The following is a 27,704-nucleotide window of genomic DNA, read 5'->3' as shown; positions in this document are numbered from 1 at the left end:
TTCAAACTGATCAAATGAACCGGACTTTGGGGTCAAGCGTACGTAGTGTGAAACCACTCTTATTGAAACTGGTTAAAATGAGTTTAGTATGTGACCTTTAATCGGTGTAAAACATTTAAAGTTGTTCTTCACGGTTTTGGTGATTTTCTTTAAATGTTCATCAAACTTGAGCTGTGGATCTAAAATGATTCCTAGGAACTTAAACTCATTAATATCCTCTTTTTCTTTAGTCTTCATCTTATCGTTAAAACTTCAAAGTGAGCACAGTTTCCTTCTTTTTTTAAATCACATTAAAACAGTTTTCTTTAGATGAGAAAACAAGGCGATTGTGTTCCAGCCAGGATGTGATGAAGAGAAAGTGAGGGGTGGATTGGACACACTTTAAGAAAAGCAACAGACAACGTCACAAGGCAGGCACTGGACTGGGATCCACAGGGGAAGAGGGGAGGCCAAGACAGACTTGGAGAAGATCAGTCGAGAGTGAAGCCAAGAAAACCGGACAAACTGAAGAAAACTGCTCAAAAACGAATCCGTTGGAGGGGTGTGGTTTCTGCCCTATGCTCCACTTAGGAGTCTAAAAGGAACAAGAAGAAGATTGTGTTCCAGACACCGACAGACACCAGAGAGGTTCTCCTTCTCATTGTTCTATTTTCATCACTCGTGGTTTCAGTGTTTTGAAAATGATCACATTCTGTTTGTTACCTTGTACACAACGTCCTGCAGCTTTTTGAGCTCTCGGGGTTCTTTGTTCTTAAAGAGCACACAGGAAACCAAAATCTTTGTGAGAGAGGGTAGTTATGGTTGTTTATTAAAATGAAGCAGCACAAAGACGTGATGTCACTCACAGTACAGATTAGAATTAAAGGTACGTATCGTTTTAAACTCTTATTTACAGTTTTACTAAAAGAACCTCCTCCAATTTTTTCCATTTCTTTAATAGTTTAAAATATCGTACAGATAAAACTCTCTAATGATTCATTTCTAGGAACAGTATGTACAGTTTCCTGTTGATTAAAAACAGTCTCGTCACCACCAGGTGAAGGTGACTCTGTAGAAGAAGTCGTAGCTCTTGGACATGAAGCCCTTCTGCTCGACGTTAGGCCGGACGCTCACGCTGTAGCCCTGACTCTCGATGTCCATCTTCACGCAGTCCAGCAGGTCCTTGACGGACGGCGTGGCCTTCCACGGTCCGAACGTCACCACCGACTCCTTGTCCGCATCCAGGCTCTTGAGGGCGTTGTCATAGAGACCAAAGTCCTCCTCCGTCCGCATCACGCAGATCAGGATGGTGGACTGGCGGGCGGCGATGGCCTCGGCTCGGGCGATGCGGATCAGCACCTGGAAGAGATGGCAGGTTGTTTCCATGGCAACGGGGATGGTGGATGAACCAAAAGCATTTAGCTGACATTTAGAAAGATTTACGTTCTCAGGTTTAAGTTTGATTTCAAAGACGTATTCACACTTTGCACTCCTGAAGATTTTAAAGCATATTTCAGGACAGGCTGCATCTCAAATCCAGTTTGCTTCAGTACAGCTTGGTGCGGTAAACTCTGATCCTGTGTGTGGTTCCACAGCCGATAGTACCCTTACTTGGTGGGCGGGGCTTAAACTGGATGACCATAGCTGAGTCAGCTGTGTAACAGGGTGATATGATTTTAGCTTATGAACCAGTACGGCCCCTCAGATCCTCCAGTTCCTCTCTCTTAGGTGTTCCACAGAGCAGGACAAAAACCTTTGGCGATGCTGCTTTCAGCTGTTACGCTCCGAGACTGTGGAACGACCTTCCTGAGGGTCTGAGAGGAGCCCAGAATATCGAGATTTTTAAACACAGTCTTAAAACTCATTTATTCAGCCTGGCTTTAATTCAAATCTTAACATTACTGTATTGTCTTTTTTATCCAACTACAATTTTAAATATTCTTCTCCTATGTATTCATTTTAATATCTTGTTGCTTTTATGTGTCGTATTTTATTTTTATATATTTTTTTTTATTCTTATTGGTGTGCATTAGTCTCTCAATGATTTTATAAACTACTTTCGTCGTCAATAACTTTTCTGCACTCTTGTTAAGCACTTTGAACTGCAATTTCATTTGTCTGAAAGGTGCTATATAAATAAAGTTTGTTTGATTGATTGATTGATCATAGCAGCTCGACACAGCGTATTCCTGCCAATATATTCACAAAGATCAATGACCCCTAGGAAGGTCTGCCACTCCGAGGTCGTCCATGAGGAAGTGCTTAGCGCTGACATCACTTTCAAAAAAACGAACACAGCCTTTATTACTGCTGTCGCACAGGAAGTGATGAATCTTTCGACCAAACGACGGACTGCGAGGTGTGTCTGACTCCACTCTTCAGGGTCGGTACGCTTGGCAACCAAAGAGAAGGTTAGCAAAGAGATCAGCCCCCCGCGCAGTGCTCACCCAGAAGCATCAGGTAAAGTCGTGTGAGTCCCGTTCACACATGCAGCAGCTCACCCCAAACATCAGCACAAATTTGCGTCTCCTTTTTGTGTGGTGTAACCGTTGTGTAAATGTAGAGCAGTGCAGAGGAACTGACCTCGATGTTTTCTTTGTAGTGTGGGACTCTGGAGAGGAACTGCTGCCTTGCCACCAGCTCGCCAAACAGCCGAGGAGTTTCCTCCAGCCGTTTGCTCAGCGGCTTGATGTTGTAGTACACGGCCTCTTTGTGCACCTAAAAAAACACAAACACACGAACAGTGAGTGAGGACTCCTACACATGTATCAGTCTGATAGTAAAGTGAAGGAGTCAGACCTCCTGGATGCTCTCAGCGGGCAGACGGTCTGATCTCAGGAACTCCAGGATGGCTCCAAAGTGCGCTCCATCGCGGTCGATGAAGTAGCGTCCCTGTGTGTCGGTGCGTGGTTTGGGGTTTCCGCTGAACAGCTCGGCCAGCTTGGACTCGGGGTGTTTCTTGAGCGTGCCCACGGTGGTGACGAACAGATGACCCCCGACGTTCAGCTGCACGACTGCAGAGTGCTGCAGAGAGAGAGGAATCACTTCATACTTTAAGGCTTTATATGTGATTTTTTGATCCAGCAGATGTCGCCCTTGAGCACCAGCATGAAACCAAAACAACTCGCGCTGCATTGTTGTGTTAGCATGCTAATGCTAGCGATCTTTATTATGCTGGTATCTTCACACTGCATGTAAATTTACCTGAAATGAGCGTGATCTAGAAACACAGTTAAGCAGTGAGTACAGTATGTTATTCTTCTTTTCTCTAGTCCCTCAATTAAACAACTTTTATACACGAGGGGAGGAGTCAGCCGGCTGTCCAGGCGATGTAAACAAAGTGAAGATAGGACTCTGAAAACTCTGAAAACATCACAGACAGTGGGACTCGGGTGTTACACCCATTGTAGACAGTCATGACTCACAGAGTTATTTTCAGAGGAGATACTTGATTTATATTATATTTAAATGTGAAAAATCACATATAATGACACTAATTCTGTCTACTCTGTGATGAATGTCAGGATTTAATTTGTACACTTTTAAGTATTTTTGCTGTTTTTAGACGCTGTAATCTTGCCCACGTCGATTATTTTTATATTTAGGGAAGACGACGCAGAACAAAAAGAAGTCAAATGTAAACACAGCGGAAAAAACTGTTTGCATGAAAAGCAAGTTATTTATTTTCTACTGTTTCTTTAGAGAAGTTAGTTTCTACTTTAAAACTAAAATGTGTCGTTTTAATTTCAGTTCGAAACTTTCAATAAATAACCACAAAATAATTAATCAGATATTCGCTCCTTCGTTAGAAGAAACATCCCAGCTTTAATAGTTGAGCATATTTACAGTAGAGAGCATGTCAGTGAACTGAGGACAAAAAAAGTACACAACTAACCCTATACTACAACTAACCCGATATTGATTTGAGGTCATATCACCCAGTCCTAATACCTGCACAGCACTCTTACTCACACAGTGCTTTAACTCAACTGAGACAACCTTTAAAATAACTTGGCTTTCATGCGTGGAAATGTTGAAGTTTCACCATTTATCTTATTACCTCCTTTCAAAATGAATATTCTTCTCCCTGACCTGCAGCTGTCAAACGACTTCAGGAAGCTTAACGGTTCACTAACCTCCGATAAACAATCGAGGCGTTAACAGAAGCCCATTATTTATTTTATTTCAACAGTTTCCTCAAAGATTTCTACTTCTCGTCGAACAGGTGAGGTGTGAGCAAACAAACAAAGATCTTATAACTGTCACAAGGAGAGACAATATCTGCGGGGGAGAAAACGAGGCAACCTGAAGGCAGATGGAAAACTTTCCTAACTTTCTGCGCGTCCACACACCTGCTGCACATTCAAAGCTTTCTCTCTAAACGAACAGGTGGGATTGCCGTTTTTTAGAGCAGCTGTTAATGCTTCTTTAAATATACGAGCTTTGATCAGAAAACAGTTTTTCTTACTGGGGTTGAAGGCTGTTTTGGAGCCGACTTGTAGTCCGGTAGACTCATCGTGGCGTCAGGTGAGGGTGTTTGTCCAGGTGGGAGAACGGGGAGATTTCACCACACTCCTCTCCAGGTAGGAGGCAAAGGGGGGCGTGGCCTAAACCGGACCTGATGCGCCAGCGCTGAGAAGATGAGTCACTCTGTAGTTAAAATTGTGGCCCAATTGTTATTGGCATCGTCAAGAGTCACATGCGGGGTTGTGTCAACATTTGTTTAATGTTGCAGCTTGGAAAATACGGATGCAGCCCAGAGACTGAATATTAATGGACGAGGCCTGAGTGACGTCAGACATCTGTTCCTGCAGGGTGCTCATCGGCAGCAGCCGCCATGCTGGACTGTAAATATGATGCTACCCTACTATCCTTAACATGCCTGTATCTAAGTGTACCAGTATAACCATGAGGAATGTACTTAAAGTATAATTAACTATTAAATTGTTCCACCAGAAATGCAAATGAGCTAGCTTCATATAGAAGGAAAATGTTTGTGCATTCCTTTTTTTTTTTTTAAATTCTCATTAACAAAACCCACATTTGACTTTGTATTTCATGTTTGTAGTATTTAAATGATCCTCCTCCTGACACTTGAAGGGTTATATGTTTTAAAATGTAGATTGTGGTATCTATTTTTTGTACATCCTTAACTTTTCTTCATTTTATTCAAAATTTGTACTGTTCACTTTTTGTTTTTAATCTTTCCTGCTGTAACACTGTACATGTCCCTGTTGTGGGATAAATAAAGGATTATCTTAAATAGTTGCTGCATGTACAACTGCTTTTCAGGCTCCATGAAAAACAGCAGAGTGAGACGTCACACTGCCTCCTCTGAGGAATGTACCTTACCTCACCTTTTCAAACTCTCAGTGCAGATTACTCTGGAGTCCTGAGTTCCTTCTTAAGTGTTAAATGTCCAGGAAACAAAAACACTTCTGTCTTCTTGTAGACTGCTGTTCATCAGAGCGCAGGACAAAACCAGATCATGTCAGATAATGTTTGAACTCTTTGGAGGACGGGGAATGTGTGCTAACAGGAAACACAAGCGTTACATCTGTAAGCGTATGCATCTTCATTTATTTCCTTAAAGTCAAACTGTAGATATTTTCTTCTGCTACACGATGCTTAAATTATTTTATTTCTCTTTAAACTTCAAGTAGGTCACCTTGTCCTTATCATACCAAAAACACGATGGAAATCGAAGATATTTGCATATTTTTAAGACCTGGTCTGGATAATACATCTAAGCTTTATGGTGCTCCAGGAGTGTCTATTTCTTTGTCACTTGGACATAAAAAATAAAAATAAAAAAAGGTATTAAAACATTTGAGTTGAACCTCTATGACAAACTGACAACAGCATTTTCAAAGTGTATTTTCCAGATTTTATTGTTTTGTACACAAAAATCATCAGGGTCTCGCTTCCATCAGGCCGACGATCGAAAAACCTGCAAAGACAAAATAAAAGACGTTAATTTCTGCAAACACAAAACAGCTTCACACTCTTTAATCCAGTCTTGTCTTCTGACTGGAACAGCGTCATGTGATCATTGAAAGGCCTTCTTTTAGAAGAATGCTGCTTGAAACCTTCTCAGACAAATGCCTCGATGTCTTCACTCGAAAAGACTCCCCGCTCTGCGGTACCGGAGCAGAACCACAGAACGTGACTCTGAACCAGAAACCAGCAGAACCAGAGAGTCCAGCTCCGACTCGTCATCGTATCATCACTGAAGGGACAAAAACTGGGTCTATATAACCCCTCTCGTCTGTTTCATTTGATCTAATTTGACAGTTTACTCATTTTCAATTCCCTAAAACATCAACACCGGCATCATCATTCACAATAAAGTCGACATAGAAGCGGGCGGCCTGGGTTCAAATCCCGACCTAAAACTCCTTTCCTGCATGTGGTTTCTAAATCTATCCACTGTCATATCTCCAGAATAACAACTCTAGAATAGTATAGAAATGGTGGAGGGTGATGATTGGCCCCTGCGGTCTCTCACCCTTTTATGCGGTGGGCACGGGTGTTCCCTGGGGCATGACGGGCGCCTCTGGCTTGGCCCCCTTCTGCTCAGAAATGGGTGTGGTGGGCAGCTGCTCCTCCTTGGGCTCCACGATGCTGACGTGGTCGGGCAGGGGCTTCTTGGGGCCGATCTTACCGCTGGGGTCCCAGGGCAGCATGATCTTCACCTTGATGCCGAGCACACCTGGAGGATGGATAAATACTCATCAATCTACTGACCCACAATGCATCACTCTGCTTCATCAGGGGATCCAAGCAGCAGGGACTTAAAGGACTTCTAATGACACATTTACAGTTTTTAGAAATCTGTGCATGACATTGTTAAAATCTATACGACTCAAATTTAATCACACTATGAATGTTGAGAGAAATGTTCAAGGTACATCCAGAGCTCTTGAAATATGTGCTCACACTTAAATAAATCAACTTCAAACTAATTTAGAATATGACATGGTAACAAACACATTCAAAATCAAGTGCAGCTCTCTTTATTTACTAGATTACCTGCAGACCAGAACATTTGTTCAGAACGAACACATGTTCCTGGTACACAAACATTAGCGGGGTTGTATCGATCTCTTAAGCCTGTTGGCTGCACAGAAACGACTCTCCCTCATACAGTTTGCCTTTAGTAAGGCCAAGACGATCATGCAATGGTCGCTGATACGCTGAGAGCGCCCTCTGCTGGATCAAACACCAAACTATCTCAGACAGCTCATCACACTTTGAATGTGATCTTTCTCCCCAAGGTTCAAATGAATTTTTTAAATCTTGAATAAAAGAATGACAGCCCTCCAGTACTTCTTATATCATTAATAATTTCCTTTTGAAAAGTCCCACACACTGCCCTGGTGATCTGTGCCTCCCGTATGCTTAAACCTCAAAAAAACGACACGTCGGCATGGTGCCATCAGACGCTGCATACCATTTTTATGTTGAGGATGATAACTACTTTGTTCATCGAGGACATAACACTTTATATCCTGCAACCAACACACTCCTGATTGTTCGACCCTTCTCAGACAAATGCCTCTTTTGTCTTCACATGAAGAGGACTCCCTGATCCGAGGAGCTGGAGCAGGACCACAGAACGTGGACCTGAACCAGCAACCCTCAGAAACAGATTGAGTCCTGTTCTGTCTCGTCATCGTATCATCACTGAAGGGAGGACGCTCTTACAATCTGAAGCTTTTCAACCAACTTTATAATTACCAGGATGTATATTTCATAAACCAAATAGTTAAAAAACATTTTAGAAGACTGAGGTTCAATTGTTGTTGAAAGAAAGTGACATCTGTTGCGTCTTGAGTGTCTCTGTTACTAACCCTGTCGCAGCAGGACGTGGCGGACAGCTGTGTCGACGTAGTAGTTGACGGGGTCACCGCTGTGGATCATCAGGCCGTCCACAAACTTCATGGACTTGGCCCTCTGACCCCTCAGCTTGCCGGACACAACAACCTCGCAACCCTTGGCGCCGCTCTCCATGATGAACCTCAGAACACCATAGCAAGCCCTGAGAGAGAGAGAGAGGGGGGGGGGGGGGGGGACAGGATGTTAGTAAATCAGGCTGTGCTTTCCTGCACTGTGGAACCATTTCCTATTCTCTTGATCACCTACCACAGGTAAACCTGCATGTAACAAACTTCACTTTTGTCCAGTAAGATTGTATTTTTCATTTGGTTAAATGTTGTATGATCAGCTGGCAGTTTGACATTCATCACTGAAGCCTTTAACACATGCTATACTGAATATTTCTAGAAAATATTTCAGGCTGCCACCAACATCTTCCTCATTTGCTTGTTCACACATGCACTCCACAGAGGGAGACTTTTCCTGTTGAAGAAGTGCGACCAAAGGAGTCAGGATGACAGTTTTTGCCTTCATATGGTGAACGTACAAGAACACGTATTCAAGAAGAAACCAGTGAAATGCAGGATAATGACACTGGTTTGGTTATTTGAGGCGCCATCCCCAAAAATCAATCATTTGTAAGCTGCTTGTTTTTTTTGACACTCACTTAAAATAAGTTCATGTGACGCTTGAACCCTTCTCAGACAAATGCCTCGATGTCTTCACTCGAAAAGACTCCCCGCTCTGAGGTACCGGAGCAGAGCCACAGAACGTGACTCTGAACCAGAAACCAGCAGAACCAGAGTGAGTCCAGCTCCGACTCGTCATCGTATCATCACTGAAGGGACTCAGGGACTCAAATTTCTGTAAATATATTCAGTATAATTCTCTAAAAACAAAGCAGGACGGGTGGTGACATCTATATCCTCAAACCAGCGCAAAACCAAAGACTGCATGAGCGCGACCGATGCAATCTGTGCATGTCATGAAACATCATGATGTTCTGCTCTACTTTTTGGATTAAATTGTGATCATCGTAGTAACATCATAGAGCAGAATCTGTTACTTCGTCTGCCACTGCTGTGTCGCTTATTTCCCCAGTCTGTTTCCTCCTGAGACCCCCTCCCTTCTATCTGACAGGACAGGTCTCCCGCTGTGAGGAGCATGTGTGAACAAGCAAATGAGATGGATGTCAGGGGTCGTCCACCTGAAATTTTCTAGAACTTCCTGGATATGCATACATGAAAAACTGCAGTGGTGGAAGTCTTCTTCAAGATCAACATCTGCACGGTAACAGCGGTACATACCTACGCACAGCCAGACCTCCCAGCAGCTTGTAGCGCAGAGACTCTGCCTGAGCGATGGCGCACAGACCACGGGTGGCAACTTTTTCAGCATACAGCTAAAAGAGAGAGAGAGAGAGCTCAGTCAAACATCCTGCACAGGCGACTTACTCCTCACAGTCAACCATCTTTTAAAAACAGGTCGAAGAATTGGAGAACTGTCTACACTTGCTCGACTTTACATTAACAACAAAAACCTTGCTACTGAAAGTAAGACGTTTCTCTCCTTGGCTCTCCTTTAGAGAACGTAACACACTCCTGATTGTTCGACCCTTCTCAGACAAATGCCTCTTTTGTCTTCACATGAAGAGGACTCCCTGATCCGAGGAGCTGGAGCAGGACCACAGAACGTGGACCTGAACCAGCAACCCTCAGAAACAGATTGAGTCCTGTTCTGTCTCGTCATCGTATCATCACTGAAGGGAGGACGCTCTTAGAATCTGAAGCCTTTAATCCAACTCTGTTATTACCAGGATTTATTTTATTTATTTATTTTATAAACCAAAATAAGTGAGGTACAGAGTAGATACTTTAAAGCATTTTATAAGACTTCAAATTCAGTTTAAAGGTTTGTTTAATTTATTTTTTTAAGGAAAGTGACATCTGTGCAGCTCAGACAGGCATGACCATGTTCTTCTTGTAACTTTCTTTCGCAAGCATGCAACAATCTGTTAAAAAACACATTTGCCTACCATGTTTACATAAATTTAGTGTTAACCAAGTTTGTCAACATTAACCTTACACCATTTTTGTACATAAGGGAGCAAAAAGTATCAAGAATGTGACAAACAAATCTCTAAATAGTCTTGTTTGGTATCAAAACTCATTGCTAATGCATTTCATGATAACTGTAACGACCCAAACACTTCAGTTAATGGTGAATCTTCTCTTACCTCAACACTGCCCTCAGGGAAGCCAAACCTCTTCTGGACCACAGCGGTCAGCTCTCTGATCCGACGGCCCTTCTCTCCCAGAACATTTTGGGTTCTGAAAGATGGTTAAAGATTCACAAAGTTAGAAAATATCACTGGGTGTGAAAGTTTGCAATCGTCAAAGTTCAAACATGCATTAGTTTTTAAAATATCAGCTCCTGATTGTTCGACCCTTCTCAGACAAATGCCTCTTGTGTCTTCACATGAAGAGGACTCCCTGATCTGAGGAGCTGGAGCAGGACCACAGAACGTGGACCTGAACCAGCAACCCTCAGAAACAGATTGAGTCCTGTTCTGTCTCGTCATCGTATCATCACAGAAAGGAAAGATTCTCTAAGTGTGCGCTCCTATCACCTGTTACAGTACCAACACAGGACCGCCCCCCCGGGTTTTATCCTAAATTAAGTTCTCACCTTGTGGCCAGGATGATGATCTCAGTCCTGGTTGGAGTCACACGCACCTCCACACCGGAGTAACCATCCTCAGCAAGCTCGCGAGTCAGGAACTCGTTCAGCTCGGCCTTGAAGATACCGTCTGAGACGAACTGCGGAGGGAGCACAGGGTCAGATTATCTTCTTATATCACACACTTCAATTTGAGGCTTTTAGAGACCAAAACAGAACAATGTATTCTCTTGTGGCACTGCACAAAGTGCTTTACAGAATTCATGCGAGACTCGATGGCCCCGATCAGACTGACAGTTCAAGATGCCAAAGCTGTGGAGCTCCCACTTCATCACGCTCTCATCCTTCTGCAACGCACTGGGACACCAATAACACGCTTAGCGGGATCAGTATGAACATATTAACATGTGATGTAGGCTAAGATTCAATAAGGAGCCGTTGTGGAATTGAACTTTGAAAAGGGCCACTGACTATGATCGTCATTATCACCAGGAGTCAAATCTAAACTTAATATCTGAACAGCTGCCAAACGCACTAAAATAAATCCATATCCAGAATGTGAATTTGATTTAAGTATTTCAACTTGTCTGAAAGTCCCAACTAAAATGTTGAGACCCGTCAGTGTTTATTTAGACTGTTAAAGTGGACAGAAACATATTTTACAATTACTACAGAACATTAATTTAAGTTAGTTCATCTTTAAGACTTATTTTATAAAACTATTACTCTAGAATAAAAGGGATTTAATCGACAAATATGGCTGAACATGAGAGATTTCTTAACATATTATTAGATTTAATCACCAGAATAGTCTCAAGAACACTGAATTCCTGAGAGTCGTTTACTGTTTGCTGCAGGTTTCATTCATTAGATTATTCTCCTTCACCTCTCAAGAGTTATTTATCTATTTACTGAAATACGACTTTTATCATCTTAAGTGTTAAAGATGATATAAGGACATAGAAAGTTGTTCAAATGAGATGAGAATCTGTTCCACAGACTATTAATAAATAAAGCTGCACACTGTTCAGAGTTAAAACACATTTATCTTCACACCTGCAGCTAGCCGCCTGTCCGTTAGCCGTGAAGCTACATTAACGTTAATAATATTAATTTACACAAATATAAAAAGAGACAGGTGAACCGAGTCTGATAAAACAGGTAAAACAGCTTTTAACGGAACTGCACGGAGAGTTTTTAACCGAGCAGCGGGCTCATGTCTGCGGGTCTCATGCCCCCCCATGTTAGCTCGCCAAATGAGGAGGACGCGGCGCCGGCAGCATCGGGTCTAATCCTCTCCGTAACGGGGTCGGACAAGCTCAACTAACACCATCGTGGACCTAAAACTATATTCTCTCAACATTCATGACGATATTTTCACATAAAGCCGCCGCCAGAGGAGAAAAACACGGATAAAACAGCGCTAACCTTCCTCTTCTTGGAGATTTGCACCGCCATCTTCCAATAGGCCGTAGACAGGAAAGGACCCTGAACGGATGCGGAAATGAATTTATACCAACAGAGTTAACTTCCGGCGATGTCCAAAGCAGGGCCGTTGCTGGGACTTGTAGTCAAATGCTGGATTTGATCGATAAACCAAGTCTCCCAATTTAAAAACAATACTTAAATATATAATAACTTAAAATAAATCAAATTAACATCAAATATAAATAATTAAATTAAATTAAAAATAAAATAATAATGTAGGGGGTTTAATCAATATTATGATCAAGTACTTCAGAAAGTCGAAAAATGTACTTTATAACATCTTATCATCTAAAAAAAAGAGTTTAATTCCCTGAAATATTATATCTGGCTCGATGATAATTAACGGAGCTGATATTTTTGCAGAGCTAATTTAAATCATAATCTTGGTGCATAGCAGTATGTCTTCACACTCTTTCCTGTACTTATTGCTTTATCTCTTATTTACATTCATTATTTAATTCATATTTCCATTAATATCATTATATTTCAACTGCTCTATTGTGTGTAAGAGCAACTGTAAAGACCGAATTTCCCCTGGTGATTAATAAAGTATAAAGTATTTCTGATACGGGTACTTCCTGCCCTCTAGTGGTCAAAAAAAGGAACTACATTAACACAGGAAAGCTCTGTAACCCAAAGCAACTTCTGATAAGTTCTTTCATAACAACAATACTAGTTGTATGTCGGTATTTTATTTGTACCGTCACAAAAGTGTCCATTTTTTAATGTAAAACTGAGAGTGTTTCTGTGTGTTGGGACACCTCAACACACAGAAACACTGGTAATTGTATTTTTTTAAGGTTATTACCTTTGTCGTCCTGCTTGTCTCCTTGGAAAAGACCATGGGTGAGGATGCACGGATGTAACCTTTAAGGAAGAGTTTCTGTCACCTATAGCCTAACAGCTTGACACACTGTCGGACTATACAAAGCATTTACACAAACATAAAGGTTTCAATGAGGACTGTGATGTTCATGCACAGGGACGCTCACATCTCAGGTGGGAGGAAACAAAATGCATGGAGAGGAGGCGAGGAAAGGAATCAAGGATGCACAACTAGGAAATGTAAAGAGGATTTGTTGGTTCATGGGGTTTGAATAATGAGTCATACTTCTGTTGATATAGGTTGAAAAACAGATTTTGTTGGAAATGGCAGCATTACTAAATTAAACAAATTTACAGCCCTAATAAATTCTAAATTGTAAAGAATTACAAATGAACTCTAACATGTCCTTGATTCCCTTCTCTGGCGACCTGTGACTTTTGAAATTGATTTTAATTTTTTAAAGTATTAAACTGCCAGGCCCCTCCCTATATCTGGAATTATGACAGTTCCTAGAACTCGACAGGTAACAAAAGGTGAGCATGGGTTTGGATGAGGGGATTCATCATTGGGCGATTGTCCTTCAATTGGGGCACAGGTAACATGTTTTGTGTAAGTGTGATATAAATACAGTTATTGTCTCCCAAGTACACAAAAGCAGACTTCACAGGCAACATTTTCCAACAAACAAAACGAAGAATAAAAAGAGTTCTGATTAATAACAACACAAACACGTTGTCCAAGAAAAATACCTTTTTATTTCATTATAAATCCACATAATTGTATCTATGAAAGCATAAAATCCCCGTTTCGCATGTTGTCGTGTTTTCTCCTTATTGTGGTCACTTGTTCCGTTATACTCAAAGTAAATCATGGGTATCAAACCATCGAAGACTGTAAGGTGTATGTCACATACAAACACAGACACTGTCAAACGGCAAAGGGAGAAGGGAGGGAGGAAGGGAGGGAGGGAGGGAGGGAGGGAAGGAACGGGGTAGGGACAGCGCAAGTTCTGCTGGCCATCTTTTAATATCGTGATAAACACTTAACGTTCTCGAATGCCAGCTTGTAGTAATAGGAACACTTATGGTAAAGTTCACCATTGTTTCATACGGGTGCAGCTGCTTTCCAAAAAAACACCATCGAATGTACAGTCGGGCGGGCGTCTGTGCTTTAGTTTAGCCTCGATGGTGTTCCTCAAGGCTCTGTTCTCGGAACACTCAAGGTTGTTTTTTTTTTCAATACTCCGACACACAGAGAACCAATCCACCATGGACGCAAACACACTGATTATTTCAACATTTTCTAAGTCATTCGGAGCCAGAAGTCTGGTTATACTTGAGAGTATACTATTCAGTTGTTCATGAAAATGAGAGCGAGAGAGAGAGAGAAAGAGAGAGAGAGTGAGGAGGGGAAGAGATGAAAACAAAGTGCCAGAAAAGTTTGTTTGTTTGTTAATATTGATGCTTTGAGACAAAAGGTTGACAATGTGCTCGTGTTTTCACTCCAAGGCCCAACATGGGAGACATAAGAGAGGTGTGCTTTTTTTTTTGAAAAGTCGGTATATTTCTCCCCCCGTTATTGAAATAATGCTGTCATAATACTGCAGTAATCCTTTGGCATGTGACTGTATGCTGGGGAAAGAGAGAGGAGCGGTGCCACTGATCATAGACAAACCATAACATCCTGAAAAAGATGTCACAAAATTGGTTTGCCAAAAATCCAAAGTAATCCATTCAATGTATTCCCAGAGCTGCATTTTAGCATCCGCGTGGATTCAAATTGTCAAAACGCAGAGACGTAATCCATTCGACACCCTTTAAAGCCTCATCAGATCATCCCGATGCTTCCTTCAGAAAACAAATAGAGATTTTCCAAAACTGTGTTCACTCTGATTTGTCTGATCCAAGGTTTTCTAAGCACCAGACATGAGCAGGGTTCAGAGCTCGGAGCGTGTCCAACATATCCGATCCCAGCGATGTTGGAGACGTATGAAGGATGAATGACGGGCTGTTTATCCTCGCCTGGATACAAACCCGATCGCATCCTGTCTGGTTCTACGAGGTGGTATCAGTGCGCAGAGTTTGTCTCTGGGGGTCTACACCTGATCAGCAAGGCCAACGAGCAGGATGTGACCGAGCATCCCGTGGGTGCACCTAAAGGAGACAAGAGAGGGAGATACACAGTCTGATTAAAAAGAGATTCCAGCATCTGCAGACCTATAAATATGGACATTTAACACAATATACTCCAGTATCAAAATGAAAAGTTTTAGTACTATTAAACTGAAAAACATATTGTCAGCGTTTTCTTAATTTTTATTTCCATGATTTCATTTTGTATTTTTTTTCTAAAGCTTCTTGTTTAATTATCATGTTTACTTTAAGTATAGCATTTTATGTTTATGGCTGCACAGTGGTGCAGTTTTTAGTGCTGTTGTCACAGCGAGGAGGTTCCTGGTTTGAATCCCTGTGAAGTTTGCATGTTTGGAACTAGCTCCAGCCCCGGTACTGATAATGGATGGATGGATTTTATATTTAACCCTTGGGGGGCGGCAGAAGCTCAGTCTGTAGGGACTTGGGTTGGGTCCCGGTGTGGACCAAAATATGGAAGTTGGACTAGGAGCTGGAGAGGTGCCAGGTCAAGGGTCACTTCCTGAGTATTGCTGAGGTGCCCTTGAGCAAGGCACCCCAGCAGCTCTGCCGCATTCCCTCACTCCATTAATGCATGTCCTGCTCCTGTTTGTGCATGTGTGTGTTATTTGGGTGTGTGAGAAGTATGTCTCTAAAACAACAGAGTGTAAAACAGAATTTCCCTCAGGGATTAATAAAGTGTGAAATATAAATAAGTTTAGCGGAGCAGAGACGTTCATTAGATTAAAACATTAAAAGTATTAAATGAAGTTTGGAGTTTTATTCACGCTTGTTTTCCATCAGTTGGCCTCTTGTCGAGTTATTTCTCACAGTATTTGGGTTCATTGGGTATCTTCTTATGCAGCTTTTTTTTTTAACCTCCTCACTTTACATTTGTCAGGGCTGATTTCCTCTCCGGCTGCGTGCTCTGAGGATGCCGACACAGATTGAACGACTCCTGCAGACTTTAGGCTTGAAAACTTTAGACTTGTACTTGAAAAAACAGAGCGAGGGCAAACAATACACTTCTCTTTGTCTGGACTTAAAACAGATGCTAACGCTGCACTGCGGAGCACGGGGAGGTAATTTAAATAAATTGATGCTGTTTAACTTTTATTATATCAGCCGACGGCTGTACAAGTGTATTCAATATAAATGACTGAGATTTATGTTGAGGAGGATAATTATTCAAAATCAGGGACATGTTGTAAGTTGTTATGAATAAAATCTCATTGTCAACACTCACAGGAGACTTGGCAGATAGTTTCATCCTTTTACTACAATTGTGTGAAATTGAAAACTGAATGTGCTTTCAGAGAAATTAAATACCTTTTAATATAAATGAATCCAGTTTTAAAGAAATTCGATCCATATAAAAACAACATTTAACATAAAATGAGTACTACAGTTCAAATTCTAAACATTATAGAGAGCTGTCTACCCCCCCCCCCTCTTCTCTAGAGTGGATGCTCACTCAGGTCACCATGTGGTGGACTCTGAAGCTTCAGTGTTTATCCAGCTCTGCATGGGTCTGTAAACCTTTCTGTGTTCTAACCTCTCTCCATTTTTCAAAAGCATCTCCAATATTGATCCTAGTTTGAGCACGTTTCTGCTCGTGGAGCTTATTAGAAACATGCAGAGGCTTTTTAGGTCGGGTACAATCACTTCTATCTGAACCACTTCTCTTGACCGCTTCCATCACTGCAACACCTGTTGACCTGATAACTGCTCTCATATCTGACAAACCGAGGGGCGTCCACAACGGTCGTGTGGGGTGTGTCTTAAAAGCGCCTACCTTCTCTGGTCCAAACAAATCCAGAGCATTCAGGAGCAGAATCTAAAGTTAGAAGGAGGACATACTGGCTGCTGCATTGTTGTCAGAGAAGCCAGCACTTCAACATAACATGTTTCCTTAATGATCAGATAGTAAGATACCTTTATCATCTCACTCACTACACAGCTCACTGATTGGACCTTTAACATGTTTTACAGACCAGTATGTAGGATTTAGTGCCATCTAGTGGTGGTGGTTATGTAGCTGAGCTTTGCTGGTACATCATTAAATGTAACAAAGAGCTTCCAGACTCCTGGAAAACAGCTGACAACAATGATCACAGAGAGGAAGAGAAGAGACTGAGAGGGGGGATGAAGGAGACAAAACAAGGTGGGAAACTGGAGAAGAGACTAAAGGTGAAAAGAGCAGGCGGAGATGAGGAAAAAGATGGAGGAGAAAATGTGAGGTCGAAGAAACAAGAAGATGAGAGGGTAAAGTGAAAAATTGAAGAAACCAAAACCAGGAGGCAAAAATAGGAACAAAGGAGACAGAAGGGATCCAAACAGGGGGGTTAAATGTTGCATGAGAAGGGAGGACAAAAGTAAAGAAGAAAGAGTGGAAGAAGGGGAAACGATGTGAGGAGAGGAGAGGGAGAGTGGAGAAAAAAGAAGGAAACAGGAGAAATAATAGAGAGAGGAGGAGAGGAAGGAAAAGAAGACAAAACAAGAGAGGAAGGAGGAGAGTAACGAGAGGAGATGCATGGAGCGAGAGAGGAGAGGAAGAGTGGAGCAGGAGGTAAGTAGAGGTGGGGGAGAGGGAGAAGAAAAGAGGACTGAAGAGGAGGAAAAAGAAAGGAGTAAATGGAGCAGAAGGGAAAGAAATTACAGAGAAGACAGGAGAGGAGGAGGAGAAGAGAGAGAGAGGAGTAAGTTGAATGGTGCATTGAGAGAGGAGGAGGAGAGAAGTAGAAGAAGAAGAAAGATGAGGAGAGAGAGAGAGAGAAGGGAAGAAAAAGCAGGACGAGCAAAAAGGAGTCATAAGGTGTTAAAAAAAAGTGAAGAGAGAACGAGGAAGTGATGGAGACGTGAAGAGAGGGAGAAGACAAGAGGAGGAGTGGAGGACATGGCTTACATAAGTGTCAGAGAGAGAGAGAGGGGGAGAGAGAGAGAGAGAGAGAGAGAGAGAGAGAGAGAGAGAGAGAGCTTACATAATGGAGCGACACCAATCTGCATACTGTGGGGGATCAGGCTTTTATATAATGGACCAATAAAGAGGAGTAATGTTGTTTACTAAGGCAGCAGATATTTACAGAGCACTTAGAGGCAGACTGACTCCACGTCTGCTAATGGCTGCTGACTGCTGCTCTCTCTCTCTCTCTCTCTGATCGCCCCTGTTAAAGTATGCCAGGCATGTTTCCACCTCTCTCTCCCTTTAAGTTATTAAATTCAGGCTGCTGTGCTCGAACAATCAGTGGACACCCTCTCCTCACCTGTGTGTGTGTGTGTGTGTGTGTGTGTGTGTGTGTGTGTGTGTGTGTGTGTGTGTGTGTGTGTGTGTGTGTGTGTGTGTGTGTGTGTGTGTGTGTGTGTGTGTGTGTGTGTGTGTGTCATGTCTCACCTCTTCTCCCTCCAGCGCCGTGAAGCCAAATGTAAGAAAATCTAAAAAAAAAAAAAAAAAAACACAAGAAGATGGAGTTAGAACGCTGACAGACAGAACTTTAGGGCGCGGATGGCCTAGTGGTTAGGTAGCACCTCGTGTATGGATGCTATAGTTCTCCTTGAACTCTGACCTTTGGTTCCTTTCCTTCATGTCATTCCCCACTCTTTCTCCTGATTTCCTACTCTATCTACTGTCCTATCAAATGAAGGCTCAAAGCCCCAAATTAGTCTTTTTAAAAAAAGTAAATCCTGCAAGTTTTTTCAACAATCCATCTTCTGTGAGTGCCGACTTAAACTCCTCTCCTCCCTTCAGTACTGCCCTTCACAAACAAGGTTGATTTTAAGATTATTTAAATTCAGTTTCAATTTATTTGTATAGCGTCAACTCATAACAAGTGTTATCTCAAGACACTTTACAAAAAGCAGGTAAAATACCTTACTCTGTCTGTTAACATTACAAAAAGCAAGTAAAAAGACGTGACTCATTGTTATGTTACAAAGACTTTTAAATAACTTGTAAAATACAACACGGTCTGCTAGTTGCCAGAAAGAGCTACAGCTGCACACAAACTGCATGCTGTGGACTTTGTTGAATGCAATTTGAAGCATCTCTCAGGAAGACGGTTTGAACCTTTTTCTTCCTGGTGTGATTAATATTCAGAATTTGATGGTTCGTTTAGTGGCATGTTGGTCTGCTCCTCTTGACAACTCCTAGTTATCAGAAGTGAATCGTAGCTGTTCCGACACATGTATGACAATGAAAGGAGTCTGATCCAACCATCACAACAGGGTCCTAAGTCTCTAACTAGACTCTTCTCCTCTGTCGCCCCCCGGTCGTGGAATGAACTTCCAAACTCCATGTGATCTGCAGAGTCCCTCTGCACCTTTAAGAAAAAGCTAAAGACCCAGCTCTTTCATGAATACCTACTAACTTAATGATGATGGTCTCCATATTATTGATGATGATGATGGTAATGACGATGGTTTTTGTTTGATAACGACGACTTATAAGATGGTTTCTATACTGATTAGAGCTCTCAAGAACTGCCCTCCATGTTGTGCTTTGCCTCTGGTCACTTCCTGTCAGCACCTGTGTGTCCAATCAGACTCAAAGCTGATCGTTTGCTCTTACTCACATTGTTCCCTTTTTTCTAGATCCTTGCTTGTGTTGTTCTTACTCTCTGATGGACGTCGCTTTGGATAAAAGTGAATTGTAGAACAACAGGCTGCCGCTGAAATTTCCTTAATATGTTGTTGCACCTAACCTGTTGCAGAATAAGTATTTCATATTTAAAGTCAAAGAAAGCATATCCCAATCATGGAAAATCCACAGCGACGTCTTCAAATGACTCTTTGTCTAACCGTTTAATAAACAAAAGTTTAAAGCAGAAGATAAAGGATGAATCAATGAGAGCTTTGACGGGATAGATTTTCAATCTCCCCGTGTCCTTTGGGCTGTAAGCTGCAAATCCAGCCCTCAGCTTTCTGTTTGCAGACTTCTACTCGTCCTCTTCATGTCCAATCTCCTCCATATCTTTTTCTTTCCATCCGCTCCTCTACCTCCTCGCCGTCCCTGAGTTTTCATTCTCTTTCCATCTCTCTTCATCCCTCCATCTTTTTCTTGTCAATAACCGTTTCTCCAGGCTCTGTGACTCATCTGTACTTCTTTTTCTTATTGTCTTCTCCCTGTCTCACTAACTAAATATAAGTCCATAATCCTCACTTCTGTCTCTCTCTCTTTTCTCAATCTGTCCGTCTGTGCTTCTTCTACTCTCTCTCTCTGCTTCCTCTCCTCACACACTCGAACTGGCTCTCTCTCAGGAGATTAAATGACTTTGTTTTATTTTAGTCAAAGGGTTTATGAAGCCGGTGGCGATGTTTCGCTGAACATTTTATTCACAGGCCGTTGTGTAAAACTAGAGACAGCGGAGCCAGAGTTTATCGTTCAGTGCAATCACAAGATTCATCTGGAGGAAAGATAGATATCAAACAGACTTAACCTGAAAGAGGGAACACTTCTTATGATCTCCATGAACCTTTAGTTTTCCTGAAGACTGCTGGGTGTGTGGACATGTGAGTTTAGAACATAAATATTTATTTTAAATGCTGTGTGTGTGTGACCTGACAGAAACAAAAAAGTGCCTCTATACTCTCTCTGGATACATGCAAGTAAAAAATCAAAACTCCCATAAACCCACTGCACTTCACTCTGTGACCACCAGGTGTCACTGTGACTCCACAGCTGCAGCCTCAGTGGACGCTCTGTGGCAGTCGCTAACAGTTTAGTCACTGTGCCGTCCTGCTGCTCGGCACCACGCTGGGAGAATAAAAAGAGGGGGGGGGGGTGAACGAGGCCCTGATGCCTCGTGGCTTCACAGAGCTCTCAGTGATGATATCTGCCCGGGTCTGCTGAGCTTTCTCTGCCCTCTCCTTCCCTTCCTCAATGAAAACGAACTCCTTGTTGACCATAGTCATGACGACCAGACGGAGCCGACTTGAGGAAGAGAATATGTTTACAGACGAGCTAATGTATCCGAGTGTAATTTACATGTTCCTTATGCAGCGGTCTTTGACGTAACATCCGGTATTTCTACGGCAACAATAAACATGACAAGACACATCCCGATACAACTATAAAATTAGAGATTTCTTTGGCTTTGAGAACTGTTGGAAATATTTGAGGTGATGTAAGTACTCAACAAAAATATATAACAAAGGTTTAGTCCATTTTTTATCAATTTAGATATTTTAGTGTAAATCTCTTTATGTTGTACCTTTAAATATTTAAGTAATAGTGTGTACTAGAGCAACAGTAAGCAATGAAGCAGGGCACCATGGGAAATAGAGTTCAGAGCATGTAGGCCTTTAGAAGAGGAACTATGAAATATCTGTATGAATTGAAGATGACACATTTACATTTTATACTATACACACACAAAAGGGAGAATACACACACACACACCCGGCTTTCTCCTCCCAGCGATTACCTCAGGAAGGGGAGGGGAGTTGCAGAGAGAATCACTCCCATGATTCCCCGCCAGCCTCGACGTCATCTTTTTTAGTTATTGGTTTGATTGAGAGCCCCCTGGTGGTGGAATTTACAAACTGTACCTTTAAGGGATTTTACTGCTGTATTTATGTAAATCTTCCTACAGTAAGTAAAGCTGAACGTTTGATTTAACTGGTGTTAGATTGAAAGGTAATTCTGGTATTTAAACGTTGGCTGTTTGCTCCATATTTTGAGGTCTAAATGACACTTAGAACACAACGTTTTGGAGTTGCACTGGTGGACTGATTTAAAGGCTGCAGTGTAATCCTTGGGGACAAAATGTGCCCGATCAAACATCCACTATGAGTTCCTGTTTTTGTCCCTGACAAGCTCAGATTGTTACCCTAAGCGTCAGACATTTCAATTTCAACATACAGGGGTCACAAAATAATACAAACTAACTCTCCAGTTGAGACAGAAGTAGATCCTCAACTCGACCAATAGAAAGCAATGTAAGGGCAGTTTAACCAGTCTAATTTGCAGCTATTGGCTGAAAAGTCTACTGGAGTTACACAAAACATACCTTTTAACCCTTTAAGTCATCAAGACCCTTTGTTTATCTCAATATGTTTTTTCTGTATTTTAGCCTTAGCATGTTATGTAGCCTACTCCCAGGCCCCGCCTACCAGTTCTTTCTTGTTCCTATGACATCACTGGACCCCATAATGTGTCAGGATCGTAAACTTGAAGATGTAATACGTAGAGTTGTTGGCAGAAAACACACTGGACGAGCAGAAAAGGTCGGGATCACAGAGATGCTTTTCCATGGAGCAGATGTTAAAATGATTCAGAGGAGAAGCGGCAGCTTGACCCGCCTGTGGTGCTACATGAAGGGTCACGGGTTTGATGCTCATCAGCACAATTGTTCTGTAAATGGCGGCTAATCTACTGACTGTTGAGTGAGTCCAGTGTGTATCTCTGAGTTCATGTGTGTGTGTGTGTGTGTGTGTGTGTGTGTGTGTATCCAGTGGGAGAGGTTACTGATGGCATGTGAAGGAGCGATGAGTCACAATGACCAGCTCAGTTCATATGGACGAGAGAGAGAGCGGGCGTGTTCAGATTGCCTCTTCATGTGAGTATGTTGTGAGAGTGTGTGTTTGTGTGTTTCATCCCGGGAGTGTGCGGTGGATATTAAACCCACAACAAATGCTTAAAGAGGCTGAGATTGCTTCCATGGGACGGGAATGGAGTGCTTGTGCATGTGTGTGATTGCATGCATGACGAAGTGTGTGTGCTCAGATGGGAGGTGTGTTATTACAGCAGGGCGAGGAGGGACAGTGTGAAGGTGGAGATACAAAAAGGATTAAATAATGAGGAGGAACAGTGGGAGAGAGGATGGAGAACTGGGAGAAGAAAAAGCAAAATGGAGGGAGTGAGAAGAGAAGGAGGAAAGGGAGTGAGAAGAGAAGGAGTCAACATGCAGGTGAAGATAAAAAATGAAGATGGAGCAACTGAAATAAGACAGAAGAGAAAACCAACTATATGATTTTTAAGAAGACACACAGGCAGTTAAAATAAACAGCCTGTAAATGTTAAAAAAAAGAGATCACTGAAGGAAAGGTGATGTTTTAAAATAAAAAAAAAGAAGAAAATTCCTTCAAAAGTTTGTTTGGCTCGTGGCACAAAGGACGTGAACCAAAAAGAGGTCCAGACGAGCCGTCCTTATCTTTCAGTGTCATGGGGAAATGTGCTGCTCTCCCTTAAAGCATCCCGCTGACTCTCCATCCAACAGACGATAAAGCAGCAATATATTTCAATTCACACGGAGATAAGAAGAAAAGAAACACCTCGTAAATTGTGTGAAGACGAGAAAATCCCCCCCCGAGCTTTTACAGATACCTCGGGAGGATCGGGGTGTACGTCTCAATTTGGGACTGAAAAAATTGTTGGCAGGAATATTACGAGATAAAGAGAAAAGTTATGGTGCCGGATGAAAGACAAAACAAAATGACCTTGAAGTCAGAAATGAAAAAGAAGAGAAGGAAGACATGAAAACAAAAACAAACTCATTAAAAATCAAAGAAAATGACTGAAGGGAGGGAGGGAGATGAGGCTCGTTTGTAAGCGGAGGAAAATGTAACATAATGTGATGAAAGTGATCTATTCTCCCAAAGTGTGCAGAGAAACCAAAAGGTAATATTGTGATACACTTTCATTCTAAATAATTAACAAGCAAAGCAGCATTTTGAATTCAGAAGAAAGTTGAACATTTCTAGAAGAAATACTAAAGAACTTCCTGTCAGCTGATAAGATGAGGGATGAGTGATATTTATTTTATCATTAGAGACCAGAGGAACAGAGGCTTTATCACCACACTTAAAGGTCAGCTTAGCATACTAGCTACATGTTGTGTAGTTAGTCAGACATTGAAATAAGACGATAATGATAGATAATGATTGAAGATAATTGGTGATCATGATGGCCCTCCTGCCTGCTGTAGTGTTTTTTCCCTTCTGTGTGTGTGTGTGTGTGTGTGTGTGTGTGTGTGTGTGTGTGTGTGTGGTGTGTGTGTCTGTGTGTTTGTGTCCCGGGTGGAGACTCTTAAAGATTGGGCAGTCATCCTCTCATTCTCTCTCTCAGCGTCACACCGTCACCACAGCTTCTCACGGCATCATGTTTTGTTGTAGTTTGATTTTGTTAGTTTAGTTTTACAACATACAACACGCTGCACACACACTCACACACTGACACACTCACACAACATGTTGCACACACACTCACACACTGACACACTCACACAACATGTTGCACACACACACTCACACACTGACACACTCACACAACATGTTGCACACACACTCACACACTGACACACTCACACACTGACAGGTTGAGCTGCTAACACCTGTGTGTTTGGTTTCATGTTAAAATCAATGCAGGGCGACTTTCTTTCATACAGTAACTACAGATGTAAACATGCTGCAGGTACACATCGTCTTATTGGCCTGTTTAAAATCTTATTCTGCTGTTTATGAACCTGACATACAACGTTTAAATCCTCATGTAAAAGTTTTACATCATTATTATGGAGAATGTTCCTCAGCATAGAAACAAACGAGGGAACACTGACATATATATTTATCTTATGGCCATCAGTGAGAATTATTCAAACTGTTCACATTTCTGAAAGTTTATTGGACAGTTTGACATACAATACTCTGATCAGTCGTTACTAGGCAGGGGGAATAACCCGCAGTCGATCACAGATCAACTATCATCATCTATCACGGTCCGTACTCCGTAATCATCTGTCATCGTCCATAATAGTCGCTCAACATCGATCATCGTCTCTCAGTAATCGGTAATCATCATGTTTGTCATCATTGATCATCGTCAATCATCTTCTATCATCTTCTATCATCTTCTATCATCTTCTATCATCTTCTGTCATCTTCTATCATCTTCTATCATCGTTGATCATTGTTTGCTTTCATCTGTCATCGTCTGTCATCGTCTATGATCATCCACGATCTACTTTTATGATTGTCAAGACATCGCTCTCAAGGCCTGACATGAACAAGGGGAAACGTCAATTTAAACTACTCGATGTTAAGTTTACAACAACATACCATAAATAATAACCATTTACAACGAGAGAGGGGTGTGTTAGTCAGTGAATCAGTGTGTGCGGCATGTTGTGTGTGTGAGTGTGTGTGTGTGTTGTGTGTGTGTGTGTGTGTGTGTGTGTGTGTGTGTGTGCTCTAAAGGCTCTTTGAACAGTGTGATTTAATGGTGAGTGCCCTTTCCTTTCAGCCTGAGGTAGCAGCGCTGCGTGTACCGGTGTGTGAGCACGTTGTGTGTGTACCGGGTGTGTGAGCACGATGTGTGTGTGTGCAGGTGAGTGACTGTTCATTAAATTGTGTTTTTAATGGGAGAGTGTTCCGTCGGTGCTCAGTCACGCAGGATGAATGAACTTTGTCCCGCATGGTTTAACAAAGTAACTCGCCCTCTCTTCTGTCACTCTCTCTCTCTCTCACCTGTCTGTTACATATTTTAATTTCACACAAACTTCAAATGAATCTCTCACTCACTCTGTCGCTCTCTTTTCCTTCCTGTCCAGCTGACTCTTTCATTATGTTCAGACGGTAAAACTACGAGTGAATTACACTTCTGTCTGAGAGGTGACAGAGGTCTGCACCAGCAGTGCAAACCCCTTCACCTTACCCTGCAGGTGTTGGACCTCAGAGGCCCCCAAAAGTACTTTGGAGGAGCCAGAAAAGCAGCAAGTTAAAACTTTAAACATATGCTACCTATGCATCCCAATTTGGCAGACTTCAAGAACAGGATCTCATTTGATCAGATTTAGCTGAATTAACCTTCTCGGTGCATTCATTAGAAAACAAAGACAATCTGTTTGATTGAAGCAGGAAGTGAAAGTTTCTTTAAAACTGTTTAAAGTTTTGAAGAGGAAGAAGAAGAGGAGGAAGAGGAGGAGGAAGAGGAGGAGGAGGAGGAGGAAGAGGAGGAGGAGGAAGAGGAGGAGGAGGAGCAGGAAGGAGAGGAGGAGGAAGAGGAAGGAGAGGAGGAGGAGGAAGAGGAGGAGGAGCAGGAAGGAGAGGAGGAGGAGGAAGAGGAGGAGGAGCAGGAGGAGGAAGAGGAGGAGGGGGAGCAGGAAGGAGAGGAGGAGGAGGAAGAGGAGAGGAGCAGGATGAGGAAGAGGAAGGAGGAGCAGGAGGAGGAGGAAGAGGAGGAGGAGGAAGAGGAGGAAGAGGAGGAGGAGGAAGAGGAGGAGGAGGAGGAAGAGGAGGAGGAGGAAGAGGAGGAGCAGGAAGAGGAAGAGGAGGAGGAGGAGGAGGAGGAAGAGGAGGAAGAGGAGGAGGAGGAAGAGGAGGAGGAGGAGGAAGAGGAGGAGGAGGAAGAGGAGGAGCAGGAAGAGGAAGAGGAGGAAGAGGAGGAGGAAGAGGAGGAGGAGGAGGAGGAAGAGGAGGAGGAGGAAGAGGAGGAGGAGGAAGAGGAGGAGGAGGAGCAGGAAGGAGAGGAGGAGGAGGAAGAGGAGGAGGAGCAGGAAGGAGAGGAGGAGGAGGAAGAGGAGGAGGAGCAGGAGGAGGAAGAGGAGGAGGGGGAGCAGGAAGGAGAGGAGGAGGAGGAAGAGGAGGAGGAGCAGGATGAGGAAGAGGAGGAGGAGCAGGAGGAGGAGGAAGAGGAGGAGGAGGAAGAGGAGGAGGAGGAGGAAGAGGAGGAGGAGGAAGAGGAGGAGCAGGAAGAGGAAGAGGAGAGGAGGAGGAGGAAGAGGAGGAAGAGGAGGAGGAGGAAGGAGAGGAGGAAGAGGAGGAGGAGGATGAGGATGAGGAGGAGGAGGAGGAGGAGGAGCAGGAGGAGGAAGAGGAGGAGGAGGAAGAGGAGGAGCAGGAAGAGGAAGAGGAGGAGGAGGAGGAGGAGGAAGAGAGAGGAAGAGGAGGAGGAGGAAGGAGAGGAGGAAGAGGAGGAGGAGGAGGAGGAGCAGGAGGAGGAAGAGGGAGGAGGAGGAGGAGGAGGAGGAGGATGAGGAGCAGGAGGAGGAAGAGGAGGAGGAGGAGGAGGAGAAAGAGGAGGAGGAAGAGGAGGAGGAGGAGGAGGAGGAGGAGGAGAATGAAAAGGAAGCAGGAGAAAGAGGAGGAGGAGGAGGAGGAGGATGAAAAGGAAGAGGAGGAGTGAAAGGGCCCCAACAGACTCTAGAATCACTAAAAGCTTTTAGGACGTAAGAAAGTATTTTAAAATGATCTTATAAATCAATAATTGGGATTCTGATGTGGATCAGTGATTTCCTTCACCTCTGTTCTTCATTTTGACGGACAGCAGCTACTCACCAATGACAGCAGCCGCTCCTCGTCGTGAAGTGGAGTTTTGCTCCAGGCACCAGCAACAAATCAAAAATAAAAAAAGGGGGGGAGGGAGGTGGGAGTATTGGTTTGGGTCTTAAAGATCGGTGGGTTGTGGGTTTTGATTGGACAGTTTTCTTGTGTGTTATTGGGAGATGGCGTCATCGTCGCGGGTGGGGTTTAAGTCCACTACAGTCGTTCCTCGGAGAGAAGCTCCTCCCATCCCGTCTGCTGACGACGACGGCTTGAGAGTTTTTATTAGCACCTCCACCTACGAGACGATAACATGGAGTCGGATTAGTGGAATCAAGATCAAAAAACTAAACGAGTCACATGATGTTTGTTGTTCATGTTTTTCCTGCAGTTACCCTGTCCTGCTGAGGAGGAGGACGGAGGCAGAGCGAGGACCGTGGCTCCGCCTCCTCCCTCCTCCTCCGTTGGTCTGG

The 27,704-nt window shown here is 42.9% G+C and overlaps 3 protein-coding genes and 5 non-coding genes across 8 annotated transcripts in view; all 8 read right to left on the bottom strand.

Moving 5' to 3' along the window:
• Positions 1-776: 776 nt before the first annotated feature.
• Positions 777-4,695, bottom strand: kctd14 (potassium channel tetramerization domain containing 14). Its single transcript, XM_020656679.3, has 4 exons — positions 4,448-4,695; positions 2,779-3,003; positions 2,563-2,697; positions 777-1,338 (listed from the first exon to the last, which is right to left on the bottom strand). The coding sequence occupies exons 1-4, from the start codon at positions 4,493-4,495 to the stop codon at positions 1,027-1,029; spliced, it is 720 nt and encodes a 239-aa protein (XP_020512335.2). The 5' UTR covers positions 4,496-4,695; the 3' UTR covers positions 777-1,026.
• A 1,157-nt stretch (positions 4,696-5,852) lies between these two features.
• Positions 5,853-12,083, bottom strand: rps3 (ribosomal protein S3). Its single transcript, XM_020656673.3, has 7 exons — positions 11,965-12,083; positions 10,546-10,676; positions 10,094-10,187; positions 9,165-9,259; positions 7,833-8,020; positions 6,488-6,691; positions 5,853-5,929 (listed from the first exon to the last, which is right to left on the bottom strand). The coding sequence occupies exons 1-6, from the start codon at positions 11,992-11,994 to the stop codon at positions 6,492-6,494; spliced, it is 738 nt and encodes a 245-aa protein (XP_020512329.1). The 5' UTR covers positions 11,995-12,083; the 3' UTR covers positions 5,853-5,929; positions 6,488-6,491.
• LOC114921598 (small nucleolar RNA SNORD15) lies at positions 6,068-6,214 on the bottom strand. Its single transcript, XR_003809904.2, has one exon. It is a non-coding gene; the product is annotated as a small nucleolar RNA SNORD15 (small nucleolar RNA).
• Positions 7,521-7,671, bottom strand: LOC114921600 (small nucleolar RNA SNORD15). Its single transcript, XR_003809906.2, has one exon. It is a non-coding gene; the product is annotated as a small nucleolar RNA SNORD15 (small nucleolar RNA).
• LOC114921599 (small nucleolar RNA SNORD15) lies at positions 8,553-8,701 on the bottom strand. Its single transcript, XR_003809905.2, has one exon. It is a non-coding gene; the product is annotated as a small nucleolar RNA SNORD15 (small nucleolar RNA).
• LOC114921601 (small nucleolar RNA SNORD15) lies at positions 9,472-9,622 on the bottom strand. Its single transcript, XR_003809907.2, has one exon. It is a non-coding gene; the product is annotated as a small nucleolar RNA SNORD15 (small nucleolar RNA).
• Positions 10,304-10,454, bottom strand: LOC114921602 (small nucleolar RNA SNORD15). Its single transcript, XR_003809908.1, has one exon. It is a non-coding gene; the product is annotated as a small nucleolar RNA SNORD15 (small nucleolar RNA).
• Positions 12,084-13,828: 1,745 nt separating the features above from the next.
• Positions 13,829-27,704, bottom strand: part of si:cabz01090165.1 (uncharacterized protein LOC100333421 homolog) — a gene marked incomplete in the record, with an annotated part of 351,393 nt that continues 337,517 nt past the window's right edge. The window contains 4 exon segments of the mRNA XM_065960260.1: positions 13,829-15,003; positions 18,371-18,411; positions 27,247-27,529; positions 27,627-27,704. Coding sequence (XP_065816332.1) covers positions 27,517-27,529; positions 27,627-27,704 — 91 coding nt within the window.

The sequence above is a fragment of the Labrus bergylta genome, chromosome 11, assembly GCF_963930695.1.
Source record: "Labrus bergylta chromosome 11, fLabBer1.1, whole genome shotgun sequence".
Classification (NCBI taxonomy): Eukaryota; Metazoa; Chordata; class Actinopteri; order Labriformes; family Labridae; genus Labrus; species Labrus bergylta.
The sequence above is the reverse complement of the archived record's forward strand: the minus strand, read 5'-3'. Positions and strand labels throughout refer to the sequence as shown.

Excerpts from the sequence above, each read along its gene's own strand:
- kctd14 (XM_020656679.3), bottom strand. The coding sequence starts at position 4,495 with ATGAGTCTACCGGACTACAAGTCGGCTCCAAAACAGCCTTCAACCCCA. Across the intron at positions 3,004-4,447 it reads CAAAACAGCCTTCAACCCCA|CACTCTGCAGTCGTGCAGCT; the intron begins GTAAGAAAAACT and ends CTCTCTCTGCAG. Across the intron at positions 2,698-2,778 it reads CCGCTGAGAGCATCCAGGAG|GTGCACAAAGAGGCCGTGTA; the intron begins GTCTGACTCCTT and ends GTGTTTTTTTAG.
- rps3 (XM_020656673.3), bottom strand. The coding sequence starts at position 11,994 with ATGGCGGTGCAAATCTCCAAGAAGAGGAAG. Across the intron at positions 10,677-11,964 it reads AAATCTCCAAGAAGAGGAAG|TTCGTCTCAGACGGTATCTT; the intron begins GTTAGCGCTGTT and ends CTCCCTCCGCAG. Across the intron at positions 6,692-7,832 it reads CCACGTCCTGCTGCGACAGG|GTGTGCTCGGCATCAAGGTG; the intron begins GTTAGTAACAGA and ends TCCATCCTCCAG.